Genomic DNA, 24388 nt, shown 5'->3' with positions numbered 1-24388 from the left:
CTGTATTAGATCTTCTTCTTGAAAACAATAACATTTGGGGATATCAAAGAGTAATAGTTTAAATATCTTCTTTCTAAGGTGTATCTTGTCACAGACTGGTAGTGTTTTTAAGAGTAAAAGATTTGATTAAATGAAACTGACACACAAACATTCTATTCCCCATCTGTCACACTCCCACATTATGTGTGTGTGTGTGCGTGCACACGTGCGTGTGTCCATTCAGATTGTACATGCTTCTCCATAAAAATCACCATCACCTACTTGCCATAAATTATGAACGGTCCCTAATCATTATGTAATGAATGTCCATTAACACAATGTGACTATTTCAGATTTGCTTTAAGTCCTAAATGACCTGTGGTGTTCTAGTAAACTGACTGCTGGTATCTCCTTTAACCGACTGATCATTGCAGTAAGAAAACACTTACATCAAACACAAGCTTAGTCGTCCTCTCCGGTTCAGCTCCACAGGACATCAGAGCAGAACCAAGAATACCAACAAACCTCTTCCTGTCTGCATGCGGAGGTTGGGAGGTTTGCAGCCAAGTCCACACGTCGAACTGAAACATAGAGTCCCACATTCACCCTTACAATCATCAGGTTTCAAAACCCTTGATAAATCAGAGCACCCAGTCCCTAGAGGACACGCTTAGTTACTGTGTAAAATTTTTGTTTTAAGTAACCAAGCACAAGAACCGTTTTGCTAGCATGGGGCTACTTCAAACCCTCCTTGAAATCTTCTATAATGTGAGGACATTTACTATTTGAAGACAGTAGTAATGTACTTGCAAACAAGGAAACAGGACAAACACAGAAAATGAATACATGAATATATTAATGCACCGTGTGTTTCACGAAACATATGAGAATTCTGAAACTAAAAAGGGTGTTGTCAGTTTATATATAGGAGGAGAAACTCCATAAATCATGACATGAGTGAGTGAGTATGGTTTTACACCGCTTTTAGCAAAATTCCAGCAATATCACGACAGGAGACACCAGAAATGGGCTCCACACATTGTACCCAAGTGGGGAATCGAACCTGGGCCTTCGGCGTGACAAGCAAATGCTTTAAAACCACTACGCTACCCCACCGCCCCGCATCATGAGTGAGTGAGTGAGTATGGTTTAACGCCGCTTTTAGCAATATTCCAGCAATATCACGGCGGGGGACACCAGAAATGGGCTTCACACATTGTACCCATATGAGGAATCGAACCTGGGCCTTCGGCGTGACGAGCGAACGCTTTAACCACTAGGCTACCCCACCGCCCTGAATCATGAATGTTCATGAATCATTAAACAGTAGTTGCTGAGATGGACCCTAGCTTGGACCCCCATTTCTCGGACCGTCATATGTTATCGTTGTACCTTAGTGAGTAGAGCGAAGACCAGGTCCATGTTTTTCTGTTGCAGTATGTGAATGAGTTGTTCGTACATCAGCACGTAGGTCTCGGGGCTGTTGTTGGGGATGAAGTGTTGAGACACGTGGCAGGAGAGGTTGGGGTTGTCCAGGCAGAACTGCAGCAGGAGTTGGGTCTGGCTGGGGTCTCGAGACAGGAACTCCTGAAACACATCCTCAGTGGTACTTACAGAAAACATTATAACATTGAACCCAGCCAGGAATGGTCCTCACACGAGGCTGCTATAGGATCATGATACAAGACCAATGTTACTTGTTGATGAGATATCTCCATATACTAGAACAAATATCAGATACACACCAATCCAGTGACAAGTGGGATAATATTATCTATCAAGGTCTGAAATCATTTGTGTGATCATATTTTAATATGTAAAATACAAGTTGATAAAATTATAAAATAATAATGTAATTTTTAGAGTAAAATTGATATTTTATACTTATCCTGACTCATGCTCTTTTGCTTGTCTTCTTCTTCTTGCGAACATAGTGGAACACTTGTATCTCCTTATTTGAAGCTCCCTTCAAAATAAAATCACTAATTGGTACTCACCACGAGTTGCTCCCCTTTGTTTCCCCTGGCGGGAAAGGTGTCGCCACCCTCTGGCCATGTGCTCCACTCTCTCCTGATTTAGCGAGCCCAACACTTGAACTTACAGGGAAATCCAAAGTGTTATGTGGGGAGGATGGGAGGGCTAACCTCATGAGTCAGGATAAGTATAAAATATCAATTTTACTCTAAAAATTACATATTTTTCCTTATCCTGACTCATGCTCTTTTGCTTGTAGCATCCTACGGAACGGAGGTGGGTAACAGAATACTTTGGATTTATAATTAGTGATTTGTATAGATATACTGTAATATCCCCTACGGGAACTTCATGAAGGTTTAGATTTAGGATGTTTCCTGTATAAAGAAAACCATAGGTTATATAAAGCCATTAAAGGGGAATTACATTATGAATATATTGAACAATACATATAAATTATATATATATATATAGGTGACTCTGATAGAGGCACTGAAATTGACTATACCAAAGTATATGCTTAAGGTTGAATACTTAAGCTGAACATATATACATAGCCCTAAAACTCCGTAGAGTTATAAGCTAGATGAGTATGTATAAAATACATATTAATCTTGTGGAGGATAATATTTTAACGCCTCACGAGGGACTGTCAGTTGCTGAGCGAGGACCAGTGGTCCGAAATGGTGAATGCCAGAGACATCTTCTGTAGTGATGTCTCTCAGGTAGTGATTAGCAAATACCATGTTAGATTTCCAATAGCATCCTTCCATAATCGTGTTCAAGGAACAGTTACCGTGTAGGGCGAGGGTAGAGGCCAGTGCCCTGATCTCATGTGGATTTGATGCTGTTGGTGGGTCCAAGCCTGCTGCCTTGTAGGCACGGAGAATGACAGTCCTTATCCAAATAGATATTGTGGTCCGTGACACTTCTGTTTGATTCAGAGGCTTATAAGGGGATGAATAAATGTTTGAGAAATCTTCTCCTTGTTTTGGATAAATCGTAGTAAATAAACTTTGAGCTCTTACCGGACACAGTGATAGGTCTTGTGTATCTTGTGATCCGAGAATAGAGGATAAGCGCCCGGGATGTGGAATAATCTGTCTGGTTGACCTGGCAGTTGATTTTCGCGATGAAATCCCATCTTAATCCGAGGTGCTGTGTTATGATTGTCATCAAACTGTATCCTCCTCGTAATCCAGAGCGTGAATTTCAGACATTCTTGCTGCTGTGGCTAGCGATAGCAGAAACAGTGTTTTCTGTGAGAGAAATTCAAAGTTTGTCGATTCCAAGGTTCATAGACCTCACTCGTGAGGTGTTGTAACACTACATTCAGATCCCAAGCTGGGCGTGGAACTTCCGCTTTGGTCCTCCAATCGGAAAGCTCGTAGTAAGGCCAGTAACTCTGGAGATCTTGTCAATTTGACACCCGCTCTCATGGTGATTACAGAACTAAGCGCTGCAAGATATGTTGATATCGTTGAACCTTTTAAATGTTTGTTTTGGCGTAGGTAACACAAATAGTCTGCCACTTGAGGTTGTGAAGCCTCTCTTGCTGTAAACCCTTTCTTTGTTGCATAATTTTCGAAACTGTGCCACTTGTCGCCGCATTGCCACGAAGTTGAGTATAACGAAGGCAAGCGTGACTGCTTTTGCCGCCCTGGCAGAATATCCTCTCTTTGTTTAAACACATTTGTATACAGTCCATACGCAGTTGGAGCATTGCTGGGTTTCGTGCACTTGTTTGGTGTGAGGATGAATTAACAGGTTTGGCGCCGCTTGGGTAGCTCCAGTGTTGGTTGACCCGATTTCTTGAATTAGTATGGGAAACCACGCTCTGGCCGCCAGTAGGGCGCGACCAAAGTGAGTTGTAGGCTCTGTGTTTGTCTGATTTTCTGTAATACTTGAGGTATTATTGCTGGCGGCGGAAACGCACGCATTGAGGCCTTCCCATGATAGACTTAGAGCTCGCTGCCCAAGCTTGGGGGTCTGGGACTGGTGACACTAATGTCGGTAGCTGATTGTTGAATCGCTGCGTGGCGAATAGGTCTATTAGCGGCGCCCTAATTGCTTGATTATCTGTGCAAAAATTTCCCTGTTGATCATCCACTCTGTCGGTGATGGTAGATGAGGCCGAGAGCCGTCCGCTAGTATATTTCTGGCTCCGGGAATGTGCACTGCTCTGACATGTAGATTTAGATCTTGTATTAAATCGAACAGTTGAAAGCTTAGGTTCAAAAGGTTCATCGATCTCGTTGAGCCTTGCTTGTTTATGTAGAACGCCACTGTCGAATTGTCTGTGTATGGATCATTAGGGCGCATTTTGTAGAAATGTGCTCCAATGTAGAATGGCGCTGATTACAGCTTTCATTTCTAGACTGTTTATATGGAGTTTGCATTCTTGCTGATTCCATAATCCTGATATCGTGGTGGTTGGTGAGATGAGCTCCCCAACCTTGGAGTGACGCCGCCTACATACAGATGGGTTTTGTATTCCTGCTCTGCTAAACAAATCCCTTCGCAGACATTCGATTTCTTGGTCCACCATAGTAGATGCGGTCTGAGATGTTTTCGTAGACTGAATGGTTGTACATCGCTGAGATGTCGCTGATGAGGACCTGTAGGGGACGAACTGTAATCTGCCTGTGACAGTCATGTCTTGGGCTGATGTGAGAAGACCTAGTAGGCTCTGCCATTGTCGCGAGTGGTAATGGAGAGAGTAGAGCTGGTGGAATGGTCTGCTGTATCTTGAGCCAACGGTCTTCTGGTACCATAATACGGTTGCGATTTGTGATGAATCAATACCTAGGAACTGCAGGTCTTGGCGATGGTACTAGGTCCGACTTATGCGTAAGTTTACTAACCAACCTAGTTGTGTTAGTAGCTTTATGATGTAATTTAACTGTAGTTTGAGACGCAGTGGATCTTGATCTACTTGTATCCCGTCGTCGAGGTAAAACGCACTGGCGTAGCCCCTTGACGATGTAGAAATTAGATAATCGGTTTCGTTATCCTCGTGAATAGCCAGGGGCTGATGATATTCGAATGGGGAGTACTTTCCACTGGTAATGTAGCCCTTCTAGAGTAAATCGTGGAGGTATTTCCTGGAATCGGGATGAATGGGGATGTGCAGGTAGGCATCCTGTAGATCTATGCTGCCCATGTAGTCCATAGGACGAATCATCTGGCTTAACTGAGGTAAATGTATCATGCTTAAACTTCGTGGTTTGCGTAGATAGTTCTTGTTGAAAAGCTCATGTTGTAGATGAGTCTGTATTTCTCCGTGGAGTTTTTCTTGGGAACTAGGAAAACTGGGGAGTAGAAACCTGGTCTCGACGCTTGCTTGATCTATTACTTCTATGGCCTGTTTGGATAGGAGTGATGAAACAGCCTCTCTTATCTTTGGTAGTTGTTGCTTTTTGTAAATCGAACTTGGGGGTTTGATTGTCAGCGGAGGCTTGGCCTGTAGAGGGATACGAAATCCGTGTTGAAGAATGTTGGAGACGTAAGGGTCTTGCAATATTCCCCAGTTTTCCCAGTGTAGTTGGAGGCGCCCACCCACTTGAGCTGGCTGTACTGGAACGGCTGGGGTGGAAGACTCCAGTCGTTCGAACCTGTGTTTCAGCGCCTATAATTGCGGGAACCTCTGGGTGTCCTGCCTCTTCCTGATCCTCCTCTATAGTTGCCATTTTGGGCTTAATTTAAAAGAATCTTTACCTCTAGAGCTGGCTATCTTCCTGTCTCTTGCTCTTTGTAGGCCCGTGAACTTAGATCTGCCTGAGTATCTTTGTGAAGTCTGGACGAATGACGCTGGCTAGTGTGTCCATCGATCTAATCATAAGGACTTCACTGGAATCCTTAGAGACTTCCTTGGCGACTTTGTCGATTTCTCCGTCAAAGATGGATGTTGTCGACCACGGGCTGTATAAAGTGGGCTGTAAAGTTCTCCCCAATTACAGGAGGCGAGGAGGCCTTGACGACGAAGCTAAGGTCAGTGCTGCTGAAACAGATGTAAGATGATCCGTTAAAAACTGCTGATCTTTCTTTTGCATAAGTAAGGCAGAATAAATCATTCTATCATCTTCCGTCGTGGAATCCCGAATCTAGTAATAAGAGTCTCATTGATCGCCCTTGATCTATTTAACCCAAAGAACATCGTCGCCGTCATGGTTTCTATATGAGCCAACTTCATGCATCATCCATCTTGTAAATCTTGTTCTTTACATCGCTGATGATCTTATAGTTCTCATCGATGTCCTGGGCCTTGTAGAAGGAGTCCATGCGCCGCGTGGAGAACTTCTTGGCTTGAAAGTTGGGCAGATGTGGTGTCTGAACTTTTTCGTAGCTTTCTGGAAAGCTGCATCTAGATTCTGTGGCACTGCCGCTAATCGGGTCGATCGGGGTAGAGTGATTGCATCTGGATCATCTTCCTTCATCAAACACGCCTGCGCTTGTATTGCCACTTTTAGATGGTGATGTGAGATCTAGGTTATTGACCATCCAATACCGTGATTCTGCATCAGAAAATATGATTCTCCATCATCCTCAAAACCATCATCATTAACAAATTGTAGATGCTCTTCGACTGGCGCGTAGCTGTCTGTATATCTGATGAGGTTTTGTGGCTTATCTAGTTGACTTGTGCTACGCTCTATGTGGAGATCTGACGGTGATCGACCTGGTGATGAACGAAGTGGAGATCGCCTATGGGATGATCTTCTCGAGACTTGTGAGGTGAATGTTGATAGCTTCGCCAAGCTCTTCGCAGTCCCTCGATGTTCTTCTAGATGATGAGGATCTGGAATCATATGTCCGCCGCGAATGCCTTCGAAGCTTCATTTGCGTCCGGTCCGGGGATCGATGATATGACCTTCCGAAGGCCTCCGTGATGTCTGATGGTCTGAGTCCATATCTAGAGATGAAATCGAAGATGGTGATGATCTCTCCGCCTTCGAAGGCTGTACATCTAGGTCCTTCGTCAAGGTGGTGCGGACTTCCTTCGCGAAGGTGACATCGTCTTGGCTGCTACGTTGACGGGGGTGCCTCTGGGTGCTGTTCACGTTGGAGCCTTCGAAAACTCGGACTTCGCTTGGCGCAGTTTGTAGTGGTCCTCCATGATGTTCATAATCTGGCCGCATCATGTCTTCTGGGATGATCTGTGACTAAGTCGTCGGGCGTCTTTTCTGCGATGGGGTTCACATCAATGACGCCTGACGCCGGTGTAGAGGCATCAGGCTGCATGGTGATCTCTGCAGAAGTCACAGTCGCTGACACCGGTCGCTTCTTCTGCCGTGAAGTCGGGATGATTATCGGCTGATCATCGAGAGGCCCAATTCTGCTGCTGGAACGATCTCGGCTGAGAAAGTTCTTGCTGTCTTCGTGAGATTTCCCTTTGGAAGTCTGGCGCTGCCCTGGGTGTCCTCAATCTGCGTTGAGACGACGATGAGGCCCTCTTAGACTTGGTCTGCAATGACGGGATGTCTGGGGAGGCGGTCGTTTCTTGAGGTAACGGATCTGCGCCCCACGTTCCTTCTACCGAAGGGGTCTCTAGCAGAACACCAGACGGGAGAGGGTCGATCACTAGCAGCTGACTGGATGGAATATCTGGACTCTCTGCCATGTTTTGCCCTTGTTTGCGTGATCTATCTGCAGCACGCCTTAAGACTATAAAGATGATATTTATTAAATGCAGAATGAGATAAATTAATGCAGTAACTGCAACGTGAATTAAACGCACACGGGCGAGAACAACTAGGGCATATTACATGTGGATCGGAGGCAGAAAAACGTAATCTACAAATCGCACAGATTTTCATCAAAGTAAAGCTAGCTGAACAATCACGAATACACGTGAATAAACAGTAGAAATACGATAATTAATCAATACAAATAGTAAAGGATACTAGCTATACCTCTATAGTAACCTATGAGAGGTAAAAACTAAGAGATTATCAAAGGATATGGTGTGTAAGGAGACACGAGGCGCTCTCACATCCTGCTCACTGGGCGAAGAAGGAGAGAGTGGAGCACATGGCCAGAGGGTGGCGACACCTTTCCCGCCAGGGGAAACAAAGGGGAGCAACTCGTGGTGAGTACCAATTAGTGATTTTATTTTGAAGGGAGCTTCAAATAAGGAGATACAAGTGTTCCACTATGTTCGCAAGAAGAAGAAGACAAGCAAAAGAGCATGAGTCAGGATAAGGAAAAATATTAACAACATCAACAGCCGTTTGAGACAGAATATTTTTTCATTATTCAAGACATTCATTTCGTTTTTCAAAGATGAAATGAAATACAGTTTTGGAGGACCAACAGTAAACAAACTTAGAGCAACTGTTTAAGGCATCTACTGGGATCAATTTTCTTTTTCAAACACATCACAGGTCTTCTCCCCTGAAAATATGAAACAATGGCCTACCTGTCCCAGGATCTCGAGGCAGGAGGAGAAGAACTGTTTGGTGGGGAGGTAGAAGTTGGTGTCCTCATTGATCATGGTGGCCAGGTGGTAGAACAAAGTGTTGGCAATGTCGAACAGGATGGCGAGTCTACCATCATCAGTAGTTGACTGGGACAGCTTGATCAGCATCCTGTAGCCATGGAATGGAGAGTCTCTTTAACAGTATCGCTTGTTGTGTAATGTCATGCATCACATTCGTCACAGTTTGTTCTCGCTTATAAAAGAAGAGTTGCTCAAAGGCTGACTCAAGCCTGTATTATTGTCAGTAAGAATTCCAATCTCATTTAAATCAGATCTTATAGCTCAATACTGTTACACAAAGTTTTGAGGATATCCTATTACAGTGAGTTTTAGTTTTACACCGCTTTTAGCAATATTCCAGCAAAATCACTGCGGGGGGACACCAGAAATGGGCTTCACATATTGTACCCATGTGGGGAATTGCAACATGGTCTTCAGCATGACGCTTTAACCACCAGGCTACCCAACGGTCGCAGTTTCAAAGAAAACAGCCAGATGTCTGTTTCCAGTTATGAGTGAGTGAGTTTTGATCTTACGCCGCTTTTAGCAAAATTCCAGCAATATCAGTTTAGGGGACACCAGAAATGGGCTTGACACATTGTAACCAACCCGGGTCTTTGGCATGACGAGCAAACACTTTAACCACCAGGCTACCCCACTGCCCTTATATTCAATTACAGGTCACCTCGGTAAGGATGTTTGCGAGTTTTGAAGATGAATTAAAAGACTAACAATGAAGTTTACAAGGAGTACTCTTTTATAAACATGACATTAAAGACATTAAAGACACTTACGTATGTGGGTAATAAATAACCGGTACCTAACTCTACTGGTTGACATGGAAGATACCAGACTCTAAAACAATGAACACTACAGTAGTCCATCCTTTATCTTTGGACAAACCTGTCTGAGAGGACAATGGTCCTGTACTTGACACACAACATAAGTTATGTCAACTTGTCAGACACCATTCTGTGTGACCCGTGAAGGTCCGGGTTAGAATTGATCTTCAGCAACCCATGCTTGTCATAAAAGCATGGGTTACTGAAGATCAATATTCTAACCCGGACCTTCACGAGTAGTTGTAGTGTTTAACTCTCATAATCAGATGTATTGCTGTTGTTGTCATTACAAGTTGCAGATGAGTTCTAGAGATGTCAACAACTGTGGGATGAACATAAGGACGGACAGACAGAGCAAGAAGCTATGTGTGAGGTCTGAGAGACTGATTACTGGAGTAATACTGACGTGATGGCGTTCTCCACATGTACGGCGGCAGTGCAGACATTCGAGGGTGGGGGCAAGAGGCACTCGATCATCACTTGTTTGTACTCCGCCCGATTCTCGTCCATCTTACGCTGAACACTTGTGTTAATGGTCTTCTCATTCACCTGCACAGATAACAAGAAACTTTACGTGTCTGAATACCATTAAAACATGAACATCAAGGTATTTAGGTGAGTTGTACATGCATATTATCATATGTTCTTTGCATCACAATAGAACAGGTTAAATACAAAGAGTGGTGCAAGCTGCAGCAAGTTACATTGTTATCTTTGTATTCATGGTATTGTTTGTTTGTTGCGTTACAGTACATGTAGCAATATTCTAGCTGTATGGCAGCGGTAGGTAAATGATTGTCTTCACAACCATCATAACAAGAGTCATCAGAAGATGACATATCCCTTTGCCGCCCCACATCTTTGAAAGAACAAATCATCTGACAGTTACTTGACAAGTCCAGCTTGATTTTAGACTAAGTGCAAATCGTTTCCATGGAAATCATGAAAAAAATAAATGACAAAAATCTGCAAATAGCAAAAGGCACCACTTCAAGATCTGACTCACATATCTGCCAAGTTTTGCTGAAAGATATTAAGAAGTTTTCCAGTTGTGCTCCGGAAACGAAACCCACCCCTCACTTTTGAGACTAAGTCAGAATCATTTCCATGGAAACCGAGAAAATAATAAATCACAAATATCTGCAAATAGCAAAAGGCACCACTTTGGGATCTGCCTCACATATCTGCCAAGTTTTGCTGAAAGATATTGAGAAGTTTTCGAGTTGTGCTCCGGAAACGAAGCCCACCCCTCACTTTTGGGACTAAGTCCGAATCGTTTCCATGGAAACCGGGAAAAATAAAAATGCCAAAAATCTGCAAATAGCAAAAGGCACAACTTTAGGATCTGTTTGATATATCTACCAAGTTTTGTTGAAAAATATTGAACGGTTCTTGAGTTATGCTCCGGAAACGAAAGCAATCCTTACTTTTTGAGACTAAGTCCAAAATGTTTCCATGGAAACCGGGAAAAATAAAAATGACAAAAATCTGCAAATACCAAAAGGCACCACTCATGGTTCTGTTTGATATATCTACCAACTTTTGTTGAAAAATATTGAACGGTTCTTGAGTTATGCTCCGGAAACGAAGCCCACCCCTCACTTTTGGGACTAAGTCGGAATCGTTTCCATGGAAACCGGGAAAAATAAAAATGTCAAAAATCTGCAAATAGCAAAAGGCACAACTTTAGGATCTGTTTGATATATCTACCAAGTTTTGTTGAAAAATATTGAACGGTTCTTGAGTTATGCTCCGGAAACGAAAGCAATCCTTACTTTTTGAGACTAAGTCCAAAATGTTTCCATGGAAACCGGGAAAAATTAAAATGACAAAAATCTGCAAATACCAAAAGGCACCACTCATGGTTCTGTTTGATATATCTACCAACTTTTGTTGAAAAATATTGAACGGTTCTTGAGTTATGCTCCGGAAACGAAGCCCACCCCTCACTTTTGGGACTAAGTCTGAATTGTTTCCATGGAAACCGGGAAAAATAAAAATGACAAAAATCTGTAAATAGCAAAAGGCACCACTTTAGGATCTGTTTGATATATCTACTAAGTTTTGTTGAAAAATATTGAATGGTTCTTGAGTTATGCTCCGGAAACGAAGCCCACCTTTCTTTAAGACTAAGTCCAAAACGTTTCCATGGAAACCGAGAAAAATAAAAATGACAATTATCTGTAAATAGCAAAAGGCACCACCTTAGGTTATGTTTGACATATCTACCAATTTTGGTTAAAAAATATCGAACGGTCTTTGAGTTATGGTCCGGAAACAAAATGATTACGGACGGACGGACGGACGGGCGGACGGACGGACGGACAGACGGACGAGGCGACGACTATATCCCACCGCATTATATGCCGGTGGGATAATAACCTATTACCTCACTGCATCTGGATTTCAAGTGAATAATATCCCTTTATTTTATCATAATTCTGACCAGTGGTGAGGAGAGGTAAAATGGGTAAATGTCACATTCAACATTATTGTGCTTATATAGTGACCTGCATTCACATTATGTATATGTGCATATAATGGTCATACACTGAGATACCATGCTTCACTTAAACATGGACATCCCACTCAAAGTACACTGACGGAGCTGTCAAGTTGTGGTTTAACCCTTAATATGAAATGCCAGGCTGGGTAACACCAAGTACCATCTTTAACATCTTTGACATGTATCTAGGGATTGAACCACTGATCCTCATCTATGTGGTAACTGATGAAAAGAAAGTGCATATTTCTTCTACTCTTGATAACTGATGAAAAGAAAGTCACTTCTGAAATGAATCTCCCACAGGGCCTCACTGAGACAGACTGACTGACATAGTTTTATTCTTTTACAATATTTGAATCTCCCAGAAATGGGCACTCATGTGGGAACAAAACCGTGGTGACTTACCTGCTTTAACCACTGTAGCCACAGCTGGATTAGTGCACCTGTGCAGAGGGTTCACCTTGCTCTTACACTCAATCGTCAAGGTCACCTGGGAAGGAAACAGCACATTTTGTAATTTCTTTTCTCACATATTTATTATAGGATTATAGGATATTTATATAGCGCATATATCCATGCATATGTAAAATCTTGCAGCTAAAGGTGTGAGTTTGAAGGTGCAATCTGTTGTTATTCAAGTCAGGAATAGAACACAACTGACTGACTGACTGACTGAGTTTGGTTTTACGCCGCTTTTAGCAATATTCAAGCAACATCACGGCGGTGGACACCAGAACTGGGCTTCACACATTGTACCCATGTGGGGACTCGAACCCGGGTCTTCGGCGTGACGAGACAACGCTTTAACCACTAGGCTACCCCACACATTGTGTCCACCTGCTTTCTATTATATCCTTTTCTTGCTTAACACTGCAGAAACTGGTGATTGATAGTGCAAACAAGATACCACACTACAAAGGTATGATGACATTTGATTAACCAAATCAGTTTGGATTTCATTGATCTCATCAGCCTATCCACAAGTCTTTCACAGACAACTTCAACTGCAGCAAGTCATAATATTTGTACCTGGTTGAGTTGGTTGGAGAACAACTCAGGTAACAGGTCAAGGTAGATTCCATCTACAGCACAGTGCTGGGCCACTCTAGTAGAAAACACCCTGAAAAATACATGAATGTCAATTATATAAACAATCACAGCTTTAACTAGAAATAGTTACCAAACATAAAACATAGACATTGAAGTATACAGAATGAGTTTGTGAGTAGGTTTCATACTGTCTGCAGTAATAAGGATGCTCCCTAAAATGGTTATAAACTGAAACCATGTTGGGATTTGAACCTGTCTTCTGAATGAGTCAAGGGCATACTGAGTTAACCTTCTAGCTGGAAGAGACACCCTTGGGTTGTATGCTCTTCTGGGAACTGAGAATTAAAATCAAAAGCACACTGATCCATTGACCTGGGCTCCTTTCAAGAAGCAACCTTTACCCAGGTTAACCTTAACTCCCATTCTTTAAAATTGCACTAAGGTTACCTTAGAGACTTATAACCTTTGTGCTTTGTGAAAGGAGGCCCTGTGTAATAATGCATTTCGAGCATGTCGATCTAGCGAAAATATTTTTTTTTTCATTTAAACTTTTATTTCAAAGTAAATAAAGGTATCAATCACAAAATACATCTACACGAACAGGGTATGACAAGAAGACCAGAAATTGTGAAACATACTGACTCTATTTGACTTTTCAGCTGCACATTTAGTAACATTATAATAATCACTGACTTTGCATATTAATGTTTGGAAGGTTGGCATAAATAAAAAGTGATGCGAATTAGAAGATAAAGCTACTCTGTTTTCAGTTTTGTGGTCCTTTATCATTATTTAAGACCGTTAAATGTATTTTAAAAACCGAACGCGTTTAACGCTAACCCTAACCCTAACCCTGGACCCGCTTTGAATATACTGCCGCTTTTTGCGCAGATGACGGATTTTCCAGCTTCGTAGTTTCTTCACTGGGATTAGGGTCAAGAAATTCTTCTTCAAACCATTCGCTTTTTAAATAAAAAACCCCAAAGATGCTGCCCATGTCCGACATGTTTGTTTACAAACAATAGGGACAACGAGATCGTTTAATTCGTCACTTTAATTAGCGGTCCTTAAACTGTCTTTTAAGTACGGTTTTGATAAGGTCTCAGCCAATCAGAATCGAGTATCACACATTGTCGTGCTAGAATGGCGTATTATTACCATAATGGTAATAAGTATCAGTACCCAGCCTATATAACAAGCAAAACACTCCAACATAAAGACAACATCTGGGACCTATGTTACTTTGTGAGTGAGTGAGTGAGTTTAGTTTAGTTTGTATAGTCCCAGAGCATTACCTTGTATAGTCCCGGAGTGTGTTGAGGTCAGCATCCAGGAGGTGTATAAGTGAGTGTTTCTCCACCAGGATGGCTGTGCTGATGTCTGGTACCGGCGCCTTCAAGGTGCACAGCGGTGGGGCAGACAGAGGGGGGTCGTAGTGACGGAGACGCACCAAGATCCGGTCAGCAGCTGGGGGGTTCAAATGAACATGTCACAATGCTAGCGTGTGAGAAACGAACCTAAAACCTTCATATGCTACTGGGGTTTATAGTCAGAATATCTCCATTCATGAATTTTGAGTGAGTGAGTGAGTTTAGTTTTACGCCCCACTGAGCAATATTCCAACTTTATGGCGGTGGTCTGTAAATAAGCATATCTGGACCAGACAATCTAGTGATCAACAGCATGAGCATTGATCTGCGCAATTGGGAACCGATGACATGTGTCAACCAAGTCAGTGAGCCTGACCACCCGATCCCCTTTAGTTGCTTCTTACAACCAGCATTGGTTACTGAAGATCAATAATCTAACCCGGATCTTCACGTGCTTGAAGTGGACCTTACCTTCTTTTATGATGAAGTGGAAGCTAGTAAGAGGTTTCTAAATTTGACTGTAAGCAACAATTCATGCTATCATAGTACAATGACAGTATAATGGCAGGCAACCAAGTCAAACCTAACCACCCAACACATTCAGTCTTCTTATATGACATACAGAGGGTGTTGTAAATAGTAACACTAGTAAATCAACAAAAGATGTTTTATTAAACAGACCTGTAAAACTTAGCTAAACCTGTAGAGGTTTCCAGTTCTTTGAAGAGAATCATCCTTGGGGTACATATATGCATTTTCTGCAGCTGAAAATGTCATGTGACAGTTGTATCAATGTTTTAATAAAAATAATGTACAATAAACAATAATATACTGGCCACATAAAGAAACTGTGCACACAGAAAATATAAAGATAGGCAGACAGCGTCTTTATACATAAATAAGGGTGTGAACATAACAAGTATTGGAGACAATCAAACGCTCATGCAGGTGCCAGGCGACCTGACGTGGTGGCCATTGGACTTGCAATGTGTTACTGCACGTGCAGCCCCGTGCAGCTGCATACAACATGTGAAACTCAGAAATTGCTGTCACTGTCGAAAGCTTGATCTTTGGTCATTCAAACGTTCACAAATTCACATGAGAAGTCACATGCACATAATGCCAAGATTAACATCTGCTCAACGTCATGAAGCCATTGGAATGGTTCGAGCAGGCATGAGCCAACAACAGGTGGCAGCACATTTCCAATGCCATCGTAACACGATATCTGCATTGGTCAGGCGTAATGACGTCGCCAACCACCCACGTTCTGGGCGTCCCCGAGTAACGACGCCAAGACAGGACAGATGGATTCGGGTGACTCATCTCAGACACAGGTTCCAGACGGCAGTGACCACGTCCCAAACGATTCCCCAGGCCTTCAATGCTCATTTGGTAGCCTCGTCGATGCACTGCTGTGCTTCACGCGCATGATGGTCATACCCGTTATTGACTTTGTGACTTCGACGTGTGACCCCCTACTCAATTTTGAACTGCTGACGTCATCGTTACGGATATTGTTCATGTTCTTTTGACATGTTGTTGTGGCCCGATACGTCAGCTTATAAAGTGTCTACATCATTTCGTCTTTTCTGTGTTGTATTCCAATTCTGAAGGAATTTACTGTGTGCACAGTTTCTTTATGTGGCTAGTTTTGATAAAAAATCTTTTTTATGTATTATACAGCCCCCACCACGTGGAGTTACCTCCCTGCTACGCATGCGCAGCCAACCAGGTAAGCACCTAGGCCCGTATCATCATTCCTTCTGCTGAATAAATCAGTGAACAGAATTGCGGGGAGGTGGGTGGCCCTACCCCAAGGACGATTCTCTTCAAAGAATTGGAAACCTCTACAGGTTTAGCTAATTCTTTTTCATAGAGATCATCCTTGTGGTACATATATGCATTAACTCAGACTTTCAAAGACCGGAGACTAAAAAAACCCGCCCACATCGTGAATCTATTAAAGAGCACTGTAAGGGGGAAAACCAACTCACAACCGACTATAATCTCAGGAGAGAAATCGAAAGTAGTTAGATATGATAACAGCGGATATATCAATTATACACAATTGAAAGCAGCGTCTACAGTGCAGATAACCAAGACTCACTCAGTCAGGGTGGCAGGACACTGTCCAGTGGGGAGAACAGAAAGGACAAAACGCGCACGATCACGAGAATGTGTATCGAGCTGATAGTGCCTGATAAAAGTGCTAGGCCTGCTCCAAATAGTGGCAGAGCATATCTCTTCAATGGGCAGTGCCGATGCAAAAGCCTTTGAAGTGGCCACTGCCCTGACCGAGTGAGCCTTCAACCCCTCAGGGGGAGGCTTGCCCTTAGCCTGACAAGCAGCACAAATGACCGATACAAGCCAGCGTGATAGGGTCTGTTTGTTAGCTGGCATCCCAGCCTTCCCGCCACCGTAACAACAGAACACATGGGTACCCGTACAGATCCCTTGTGTTCATTTGATGTAGACCTTGAGGGTCTTACGGACATCCAACGGGTGAGTGCTCGTTGCAGAGGTACTCGATGTGGAAGGCTGGGTAAGAGTAGGGAGTTTGATAGGAGCTGTCACATGGAAAGCGTGATCGATCTTCGGATGGTAAGTATCCGGGAGGCGAATACTGACACGATCTGGATGGAACACAGTCAGCGCCGGGTCTGCCGACATGGCATGTAAGTCGCCGACCCTTCCCCCAGATGTAACCGGCACCAGAAATATGGCCTTCCAAGTTAACAGCTGAATGGAAATAGCTGATAGACGTGAGAACGTAGTACCGGACAGCCAATCTAGCATGATTGACAAATCCCAAGGTGGGTTGGTTCGCCTGACAACAGGTCGAACCCGATCCACGCCAGCTAAAAAGCGCTGCATAAGAGGGTGCTGCCCCAGAAGAGCACCATCGACAGGGGTGTGGAAAGTGGAAAGAGCGGTGGAGTAGCCACGAATGGTCGAAGCCGCCAAGCCTTCTTCCAAACGAGCTTGCAAAAACTCCAATACTCAAGACTAAATCCGTAGAAAAGGGATCTGCAACCCCCCTAACTGAACACCAGCGCGCATAGCGGGACCACCTATCCTCATATTGAATGTTTGTCGAATCCCGCCTCGAAGCCAGAATTGTGTCTGCAATTGCTGCAGGAATTCCGCGTGCTTCGAGGCTAGACGTGACAGAGGCCAAGCCATCCACTGAATCCTTGGATTGGGGTATGGTGAGAATGGTAATAGAACAGGAGGCTGAGCCAGAAACCTGAGAATTACCGGAAACCAGCTCTGTGACGGCCATAGCGGTGCCAGTAGCACAAGTAGCCGAGCTGGCTCGGTGGACAGCTGGGAGAGGACCCGGGGGATGAGTGGTAGAGGCGGAAACGCCCACAGCACCTTGCCCGTCCAATCCACCAGGAAGGCGTCGGAAGCCAACGCCCTTTGGTCCGGTATTTCGAGAGCAGAACACAGGTATCTGACCGGCGAGTCGCACGTTCTCCAGCCCCAGGAGATAAACATGAAGCACCTGACAGTCGCACTTGTCGCACCAGAGGAGAAATTCCCACGCCTCCCGAACGACCTTAGGGACACCGTGCCGCCTTGCTTCAGGATGTACGTCATGGCCGTACGGTTGTCCAACTTAAGACGAACCACCTGGCCCTGAACATGCTCCCGGAAGCGCTCGAAAACCAACAGCACTGCTCTCAGTTCTAAGACATTGATGTGAAGGTGGGCTTCTGCTTCGGACCAGAGTCCGGACACCGACAGACTGCCCAGAACACCACCCCAGCCCGTGAGGGACGCATCGGTTTGAACTGTAAGAGCTGGCGTCAGGATTTCCAAAGGGCCCCCCTTGGAGAGATTCCCGACATTGGTCCACCACTGAAGGTGAGGAGACAACCACCCGGGGACTGTGAGACACTTCTCCAGATCCTCCGAGTGAGCCCACAGACTCGCCAAAGCTTGCTGTATAGGGCGCATCCTCAACCGCGTCGCCACACTACAGAGATAGTTGCCGCCATATGACCCAGTAGACGGAGCCAAGTCCGTGCTGGTGCCTGGGTCTGGTAGAGGAACGAAGATACCATCTCCTGTACTCTGGTGACCCGGTCGGGCGACAAAGAGACAAGACCCTTGTGAGTTGTGAACCGTGCCCCGAGAAAAACCACGTCCTGGGTGGGTACCAGGTGGGATTTCTTGAGGTTGATGATCCACCCCAATCGAACTAGAATGTCTATCACCGCGTGGGTAGAATCTAGGCTCGCTGGCTGAGTTAGTGAGCCAGTCCTGAGGTAAGGGTAACAATGCCTTCCTTGCGACCTTGCGAGGGTAGCCGGCACTAACATGAGCTTGGTGAACACCCTGGGGGCAATGGATATGCCGAAGGGGAGCACCGTGAGTTGGTAATACATCCCGTCGTAAGAGAACCGGAGGTACTGCTTGAACGATGGATGAATTGGTTATGTAGATAGCTAGGTCGATCGATGTAAGCCAATCGCCGGGCTGAACAGAGGAGATCACCGAGCGAAGTGTCTCCATCTTGAAGGATGAAACCTCTAGCATGCGATTCAACCCCTTGAGGTTGAGAATGGGATGGAACCCGCTGTCGTGGAATAAAACCCCGTCAGTTCCTCGCCCGGTGGTATGCGCTCTATTGCGGACTTGTCCAGCAAAGCCTGAACTTCGTCTCACAGTATACCCGCCTTGACCGGACATGACGGCACTGTAGTGCGACGTATGCCGGTGAACACTGGCGGGCCTCGCTTCCACAGAGGTAGATGGCCGACACTGACGGTGGATAGCACCCAAGTGTTGCTGGTAGCCTTCTCCCACTCCGGTAGGAATAGAGAGAGGCGGCCCCCCACTGGGACGTGTGGTAAGAGTGCGTGAGCGGTCACCTGCAGATGAACTGGCTGGGACGGACCCATGGCGACAGCCTGCTGGTTTAACGGGAGGTCGAGGCAGACCCCCCGCGACCGCAAAAAGGCTGCTGGGAGCCAGACGAAGAGGCCTGCTCCTTGCCCTTACCTTTGGCGGGACGGCTCCTCCTCCTACCTCTACCCAGCGGCTGAAGCCAGCTGGCAGACTCGGGTGTAGGCTGCGCCCCGGAGGAAGAACCCGCTACGGGAGCGCAGGAGCGAGAAGCCCGCGGTTGCTCCAACAAGGCCTTAGAGTCCTTGAAGGAGGTAGCTGCAGCAGCAGCCTCCCGAATGACCTGCTGTGCCCCCGGAAACAACGTCGCTCCCAGCCTAAACGGAAGGGCCAGCAAGGTCTGCTGTGTTGCTGCCGAATAACGGGATGTAGACAGCCACAGCTTGCACATCCCCATGACTGCGCACATCACCGTAGACACGTCAGACTGTAAAGAGTCTCATGTCAGGTGGGCCTGTACTTCAGATAATTGGCGGAGCAGAACATCATTCGGGGAAACGTCCCCAGTGCTCCCTTCCACCAGCTGCATGTCATTCCGGTAGACTTCCTCATAAGTCCGGTATGCCAGTTGTAGGGGGGCGCCCGCTAGGGCAAACGGTGTAACTAACCGCCCTTGCTTAGCAGCCGGGGCTGCACCTGAGGAAGCCAAGCCTCCCCCGAGGGCGACCGAAGTAAGCATTCACTCGTCAACCACCGGCACAAAGAACAGAGAATCATCCCCCAGCTGATATCTCTTAACAATTCTGGGTAGATCGAACCGTAGGCGAGAACCAACCAGGAGGGGATCCATCACGTCCTGCACCAGGGAAGGCAAGATACGGAGCTGTGTCTGAGAGGGTTGCCTAGGGGCAAACGCCTCACCCGGCAGGCGGAACTCAGTCGAGTCCGAGCGACATGTCGGCACCGCGGCTTGGGGAATATACTCGGCAATATGTTGCCTAACCTCCCGGAGAGCCGACGAAAAACGGAAAGTACCCTCCGACTCCTCGACCTCCCCAACCTCCATACACTCAGCACCCGAGCCAGAGTCAGAATTCGGATATCCACGTGAAAAGGAGCCGAACCCCGACGCCGCGGGAATGGAAGAGCTGAAGGAGCTCCAGCCACCGACACTCGAACACTCGAACCCCGGTCCAGAGACATGGGAGGAAGGCCGGACAGAACCGGCTCTTCCCCTCTCATGGGTCGGGGCGGCACAGGGACTGGAACCCCAGGAATCCTCAACGGACCCTGAGAGGAACTGGGAGTGAACCCTCCCCCCTTCGGGGCAGCCGAGGCATCCGGAACCGAAGCCAAAGGCAAAGGATCGACAGACGCCTCCAGGCCAAGGACTCGAGCTGAGCTCGGCGATCCCACCCCCGACTCTCGGTCCCCCGATGAGAGTGGGCGAGGAATCCATATGCTGCTGAAACAATTGAGTGATAAATGATATATCAAAACCACTCGACGGAGAGTGTGACCTATGTGAAGACTTAGTTTTAGTTTCCTTAGCCTTTTTGGCCTTGGACGGGGGAACCTCCTGTGTCAGGTCCCCTCCCGCGTCACGCAATTCCTTATAAAAAAGGAAATCAGATGCCTGTCTCTTCTGGGCCTGGGATGGAGAAGCCCATGCACAACTCACAGTTGTCAGGGTTATGCCCTGCCTTCTCCAGGCAGCATAAGCATTTGTCATGCTTATCAGAACGGGGAATATTTTGCCCGCAGGCAGCACATCCCGTAAACGCCTGAAAGCAAACACGCAAGCATGTAGCTAACGGCGTACACAACAGCATAATATACACGTACAAAACATTGAAAATTACATGAATGCGACAACGCGACATGAAATACTTGGTTAATAACGCAATATTTCAACCAAGAGGCACGCTAAAACTTCCCGCCATGGAATAGCAACACGTGCGTAAACCACGGGAAAGCTAGCGTAAAAGTGTAATACAAAGTCACATAAATGAGAAATAACAGACAGCAAAGTCCATAAAATGTTTCTCAAAACGAATAAAGACCATACATACAGTTGTTGAAGTCTCAGACATTCTTCTACAGAAGTAAATCAGCTAGTAACTCAGGTTGGAAATATGTGTGAACGCTTGAGTGACTGCAGAAGGAATGATGATACGGGCCTAGGTGCTTACCTGGTTGGCTGCGCATGCGTAGCAGGGAGGTAACTCCACATGGTGGGGGCCGTATAACATATAAAAAAGATTTTTATGTATTGTACAATTTTTTTTATTAAAACATTGATACAACTGTCACATGACATTTTCAGCTGCAGAAAATGCATATATGTACCCCAAGGACGATCTCTATGAAAAAGAATTGTGGTTTACTGTTTACTGTAAAAAATTCCAATTTCCAGTCTGACTAGCTTTATGAAAATGTTCAAATCCTAAATGAAGAGACACTGACAACTGGCTAGTGGACACACAGCTACTTCTATCAGTGACTAAGTGGTGACATAATTGCTATCTATAAACAAAGCAGAATTTTACAACCAGTTTTTCAACGTGTGCAATACAACCTGTCCCTACTCCAGTGCATGTTTCTGTGTAACCAACCTTTGTGGGGATCCAGCTCTGGGTTGAGCATGGTGTTTCTCACATCATCTGAGGAAGCAGCATTAACCAGTTTATTCCAGTCCTCTGCGGACTTTGCCAGTTGGTGCCGGACAGACTCAAGATCTACAAACTCCAGCCATGGCACCTGCACAGACGTCAATGGAGAGTCAGTGTCTGTGTATTATCACTCAGCCAGTAGAGACTTATTGTCAAGACTACTGGCATGTAATCCATCACCAAACACAACCACAGCTTTAACTTGAAAGACAAATTATCTCTTTCATGTATCAATATTATGTTTAGTTAATCTTCACTTAGTAAATGTTTAGATATACACCAGCAATGGACATCACACACTGTACCTATATTGGGAATCAAACCCACACCCTCAATATGATGAATGGACACTCAAAAAGAACAAGGTTACACAACCACCCCTAAAAATCTAGTAAAATTTCTTACCATCTGATTCTGGAATACTTGCAGAAGGCGAGCTGAGTCGTACTGAGCTGGAAGGGATGGGAGGTAGAGGTTGGCGTCATGGAGACGAGGTTCATCCAGCCAAAGGGCAAATGTCTGGTACATCCTGCCAAGAGATATGTATACATCTTAGAGACACAACTTAAGTCTCAATCTCAAAAGGTGCTGTGTCTCCACACACTGATAAATAACACACTGATCTTAAACAACATCTACAGAACACTAACTAATGAGTAAAAATGGCTACCCTACTGAACTTATTTGATGCTGCAAAATTATTCATTGAGCTTATATCCCTCTTTACCCCACAGACCCAACAAGCCCCAATCAGCCCAGATTCACATCCCCCTCAATCGGCCACGCCACCATCACTCCCTCTCTACCCTACAGACCCAACAAGCCCCCATCAGGCCAGATTCAAATCCCCCTCTATCGGCCATGCCACCTTCACTGCCTCTCTACCCCATACACCCAACAAGCCCCCACCAGGCCAGATTCACATCCCCCTCAATCGGCCACGCCACCTTCACTCCCTCTCTACCCCACAGACCCAACAAGACCCTATCAGCCCAGATTCACATCCCCTCAATCAGGCCAGCTATTGGCCACGCCACCTTCACTCCCTCTCTACCCCACAGACCCAACAAGCCCCCATCAGGCCAGATCCACATCCCCTCTATCGGCCATGCCACCTTCACTGCCTCTCTACCCCACAGACCCAACAAGCCAGATTCACATCCCCCTCAATCGGCCACGCCACCTTCACTCCCTCTCTATCCCACAGACCCAACCAGCCCCAATCAGGCAAGATTCCCATCCCCCTCTATCGGCCACGCCACCTTCACACCCTCTCTACCCAACAGACCCAACAAGCCCCCATCTGGCCAGATTCACACATCCCCTCTATCGGCCACGCCACCTTCACTCCCACTCTACCCTGAAACAAGTCCCACCTGGCCAGCTTCTGGTGAAACTCCTTGGTGCTGGTGTATCCTGGTTGCCTCTCCTGAGTCTCCTCGTCCGAGCCGCTTGTGTCCTCTGTGTTGTCTCCCTTGTCCTTCTTGCTGTGGGAATACATGTGGTAGTCTGCCACCTCACCCAACCGCTTCTTCATCCTCTTCAACATGGAGGAGTAACTCATGCTGTGGAAGAACCTCTCTCCCACACTGGCCCGCTGAGGAAGACTAACAGGAGGGACGTTTGGATTAAATCAACTCTATTCCAGATTCCTGTGAATTTGTTTATTTGTTTTTCAATGCCGCACTCAGCAATATTCCAGCTATATGGTGATGGTCTGTAAATAACTGAGTCTGGACCAGACAATCCAGTGATCAACAGCATTAGCATCGATCTACGCCACTGGGATACAATGACATGTGTCAACCCAGTCAGCGAGTCTGACCACCCGTTAGTCACCTCTTACAACAAGCATGGGTTGCTGAAGATCAATACTAACCCTGATCTTCATGTTTTTGTGAATTTAGACTAAACTTTATCTAATGACAGATACACTCTATGACACTGGTAGCCATTTATCTCCCATACCTCGAATCAAACACCTGTCTGCCCAGGTAGAGCAGGAAGAACCTCTGCCACACTACAGGGAGGAATGGATGGGAGATCGGAGAATCAAGGGCTTGCTGTGCCCAGCGATAAATGTTCAGACGAGCAAAGGCTGGAGCTTGTTCTAACTTCAGTTTGGGAATCACACGCTGGAATGAAATTCACTTCCATTATATATTCACCTCTTTTTTCACACAATTCAACTATTCTCAAATAAATATGGGTAACAGGAAAAATCCAAATTAATTGATCTGTTTGTTCATTTGCAGTGTAACACCTCACTCAGCAATATTCGGTCTGTAAATAATCAAGTCTGGACCAGACAATCTAGTGATCAAAAGCATGAACATCGATCGGTTGCCCCTTAAAAGATGTAATTTTTATGATAAAATATTATTATTTGTATACTTATCCTGACTCATGATTATTGCTTATCTCCCTTCTCCTTCGACGGTCAAGTGGAAACCTTGAAATTCACTGAAGCGTCCATACAATCACTCACCCTGAGTTACCTCCTTATTCCCGCCAAAACCGGTTCCACGTGACCTGAGACTAGCTCTTATCACTCTCTCCTTCATCGCCCTCACCAACGGTCGGGCGGTCCTTATGGGTCCTATTTGCGGCAGATATCCTTTCATTTCGGCCTTATATCATAAATTGTGGCCGCAGATTGT

General features: G+C 45.5%; 1 protein-coding gene across 1 annotated transcript in view; it reads right to left on the bottom strand.

Moving 5' to 3' along the window:
• The window catches only part of LOC124279614 (ectopic P granules protein 5 homolog), an 84561-nt gene that overhangs the window by 14721 nt on the left and 45452 nt on the right, over nt 1-24388 (bottom strand). Inside the window, 11 exon segments of the mRNA XM_046715458.1 lie at nt 429-560; nt 1372-1566; nt 8372-8540; nt 9680-9825; nt 12195-12269; nt 12809-12899; nt 14125-14296; nt 21672-21816; nt 22134-22257; nt 23105-23335; nt 23697-23863. Of these exon segments, the coding sequence (XP_046571414.1) occupies nt 429-560; nt 1372-1566; nt 8372-8540; nt 9680-9825; nt 12195-12269; nt 12809-12899; nt 14125-14296; nt 21672-21816; nt 22134-22257; nt 23105-23335; nt 23697-23863 (1647 nt within the window).

This window comes from Haliotis rubra, unplaced genomic scaffold, assembly GCF_003918875.1.
Source record: "Haliotis rubra isolate DU_JTF1 unplaced genomic scaffold, ASM391887v1 Scf253, whole genome shotgun sequence".
Classification (NCBI taxonomy): Eukaryota; Metazoa; Mollusca; class Gastropoda; order Lepetellida; family Haliotidae; genus Haliotis; species Haliotis rubra.
This window is presented reverse-complemented; position numbering and strand designations above follow the sequence as displayed.